The 3,170-nt window shown below is 42.9% G+C and overlaps 1 protein-coding gene across 1 annotated transcript; it reads right to left on the bottom strand.

The window, feature by feature from the left end:
• Window positions 1-1,878: 1,878 nt before the first annotated feature.
• LOC128857587 (uncharacterized) lies at window positions 1,879-2,265 on the bottom strand. Its single transcript, XM_054093339.1, has one exon. It carries the CDS (start codon window positions 2,263-2,265, stop codon window positions 1,879-1,881), a length of 387 nt encoding a protein of 128 aa, XP_053949314.1.
• Window positions 2,266-3,170: the final 905 nt, after the last annotated feature.

Raw genomic sequence — 3,170 nt, 5'->3', positions numbered from 1 at the left:
GTATCAAAACGTTGATTATTTGCGTTAAGTGTTTTTATGTGATTATTTTATTGCTCGCTCTTCTAAATATGGGATATACAGGGTGGGTCATACAGCGTTTGCTTTTTGAACCACCTATTTTTTTGAGAATGGTAACACAAATGGCATGTCAAATGTGTTCATAATTTACTTAAAGGTTTGACATTTACGAAATGGGACGCTATACGCTTGAACAAAATTGGGAAATATTGAAAACCTATTTCCAAAGTGATGAGTTTTCTTTTTCTTTTCTGATTTTCACATCGGTGGCTACGTTAATAAGCAAAATTGTCGGATTTGGGGCTCAGAAAATCCACCCGTTACTGTAGAGAAGCAAATACATCCACAACGAGTCACTGTTTGGTGCGGTTTTTGGTCTGGCGGCATCATCGGGCCATATTTTTTCGAAAATGAGCGAGGAGCCGCGGTTACAGTAAATGGCGAGCGTTCCCGTGACATGCTCAACTAGTTATTTCCAAAAATTGAAGAGGATGACATGGACGACATTTGGTTTCAACAGGACGGTGCAACTTGTCACACTGCCAAAGTTACACTCGAACTTTTGGCTACCATTTTTGAAAATCGAATAATCAGCCGAAATTCCGATATCAAATGGCTGCCTCGGAGCTGTGATTTAAGCCCGTTGGACTATTTTTTGTGGAGAGCCGTTAAGGACAAATGCTATGCGAACCATCCTGAGACGATTGATGCTTTAAAACACGAAATCGAAGTTGCCATTAATGAAATTGGAGCCCAAACAATCGAAAATGTGCTTAAAAATTGGGTTGATCGAATGGCCCACTGTAAAGCCAGTCGTGGCAGTCATTTGAACGATATTATTTTTCATTCATAAATGACAATGTTCAATCTTCAAAATAAAAAAAAAGAAAGTTTGAAAAAATATTGATTAGTTTTTTGTATAGCCCATTCAAAAAGCAAGTTTTACATGGCCCACCCTATATTAATTGCTCTTTACATCCTCTACTGCCCTTTTCGTTAAAATGTTATAGCGGGAAAGATGTGTATATATTTTGCTACTAATTGTAAAAGATATTATTGTGTATAGCGTAAGTAGACATGTTATAGATCTGTAGTTCAAGGGTTTGGTTGTTTCTGTGTTTTTTTTTTTTTGGTTTAATATATGTTTTGCCTATAGTAAGGAAAAGAGTTAGTTTTTGAGGTTGGTTAATTATTTCGTTTATTACTTTGGCTATGTGTTGATGTGAGGTGGGTAACTTTTTATACCAAAAGGATTATTATTGTTCTTATTGGGCCGTGATATATTAAGAGCTTTTTTTTTTAGTCAGTAGGTGTAAATCAAAATGTCTGAAACATCATCAAAGATGCCGTCAATCCAATGCTCCCACTAACACTATAACATTCCTCCTCCTCGGCTGGAGTCGCGTCTAGGTTCCGCTCCTGTGGGCGTATGGAGATTTTACGCCATCGATAGTATTCACTTCTCCCACTGGCTTCGAAAGCGGTTGTGGGGGGAGTTAAACATTGGAGGAAATGCAATAGTCCGATACTCACAAACTACTGTCTTGTCTTCAGTTCGGTATTGATGTGAGTGTTTGGCTCAAGCGTCTGTGTCTGTCGTCGGTTTGTCTAAAACAGTTCATCTCCACTGTCCACCTGCCAAGTAGCAAAACTTTGTAATCGACGAATAGGCTTTGTATTTATAAGGTTGTCTGGTACTTACCCCCCCCCCCCCCCCCCCCCCCTGCCTTTCTCCTAGAAACTGTCGAGTTATGGCTTGGCTGGATTAAGCACATTGCATAAAAAATAATCTAGCTGGTCTTGCTACCTAATTAATTTAGTATCTTAATAGTATTGAATACTTAATCTATCTTTCTGCGTCTACTGCTGCGGCCGCTGTTGTTGCTGCAGTAGCAACTGCTGCTGTCGTTTCTGGGCTTTCCTTTCCCAGTCAATGCGATTGAGCCTCGTCACGACTGTAGCCGCGAACGTTTTTGCGGCGTCCCATTTAGTGATGGTCGAGCACATATCCTGGACGAATCTTGCGTGGGATGGCGGATGTTCGAATGCCTTCGCCAGCATTGCTCGTTCTTCACTGAAACGTCTGCAGTAAAAACCCACATGTTCTGCGCTCTCGACTGTATTCGAACAACTCGGGCAAAAAGGGCTGTCGGCCAGCTGAAAACGGTGTAGATATTCAAGGAAGCAGCCGTGTCCGGTGAGTATCTGAGTTAGGTAGTAGTGAATATCGCCATGCTTCTTATTCATCCACCCTTCAAGGTTCGGTATGAGTTTGTAAGTCCACCGGCCTTTGGTTGACTCATCCCATCTTCTTTGCCATTCGGCCATCGATCACGTTCTTTCTACCGCCTTTTCTGCTATCGTCGCTTTCACTTTTTTACTCCATAGAGACGATACAGCTCCATCGCATGAATATCCACTGGTATCTTTCTAGCAATAACGCATATTGCGTCGTCTGATACCGTTCTATAAGTGCATGCAGTACGTAGTGCGCCGCGTCTGTGGATGCGAACTACCTCGCGCATGGCTATGTTTAGCCCCAGCCCATATCAGCGCCGCATATAATACGATAGAGTCCGTCACAGTCGATATGAGTCGTCTCCTCTCTCATTGCGGGCCACCTATGTTAGGCAGAACTCTCGCTAGTGCGCCATTGACAGCCGCTGCTTTCCAATTAACTGCTGCCAGATGATGCTTGAAGCTTAGCCTCGTGTCGAGTATGACTCCGAGATAATTAATCGCCTCTTGTGAGAATATTTCGTGCGCCAACCGTGATTTTCATAATTCTTTTTTGCTTCCGCGCGCTTATAAGCACGGCCTCTGTTTTCTGGGCAGCCAGCTCCAATCCCGCATTACCGAGCCATCGCTGTACTCTCGCTGCTGCATCGTTACATTTTGCTTCCAGCTGATCTAACCGCTTGTCTACTGCTACCAGCGCAATATCATCAGCATATCCTACTGCGAGCTCTGATGTAGTCTATTATACTTGACCTAGCAAGCCTAAAATTGGCGGCTTCTGGTAAATTTGAATATCTTCTCAGGCTTTTTGCTTCATTTCACTATAGCATTTGGAGTCACACCACCTAGGTGTGCACGTTTTCGTCTGGCGGGAGCCACACATTCGCAAAGAATGTGCTCTGGAGTGGCATCAT

The sequence above is a fragment of the Anastrepha ludens genome, chromosome 3 (genome assembly GCF_028408465.1).
Source record: "Anastrepha ludens isolate Willacy chromosome 3, idAnaLude1.1, whole genome shotgun sequence".
NCBI lineage: Eukaryota > Metazoa > Arthropoda > Insecta > Diptera > Tephritidae > Anastrepha > Anastrepha ludens.
The sequence above is the reverse complement of the archived record's forward strand: the minus strand, read 5'-3'. Positions and strand labels throughout refer to the sequence as shown.

Bases quoted from the DNA above. Each gene is read 5' to 3' on its own strand.
- LOC128857587 (XM_054093339.1), bottom strand. From the start codon at position 2,265: ATGAATAAGAAGCATGGCGATATTCACTACTACCTAACTCAGATACTC.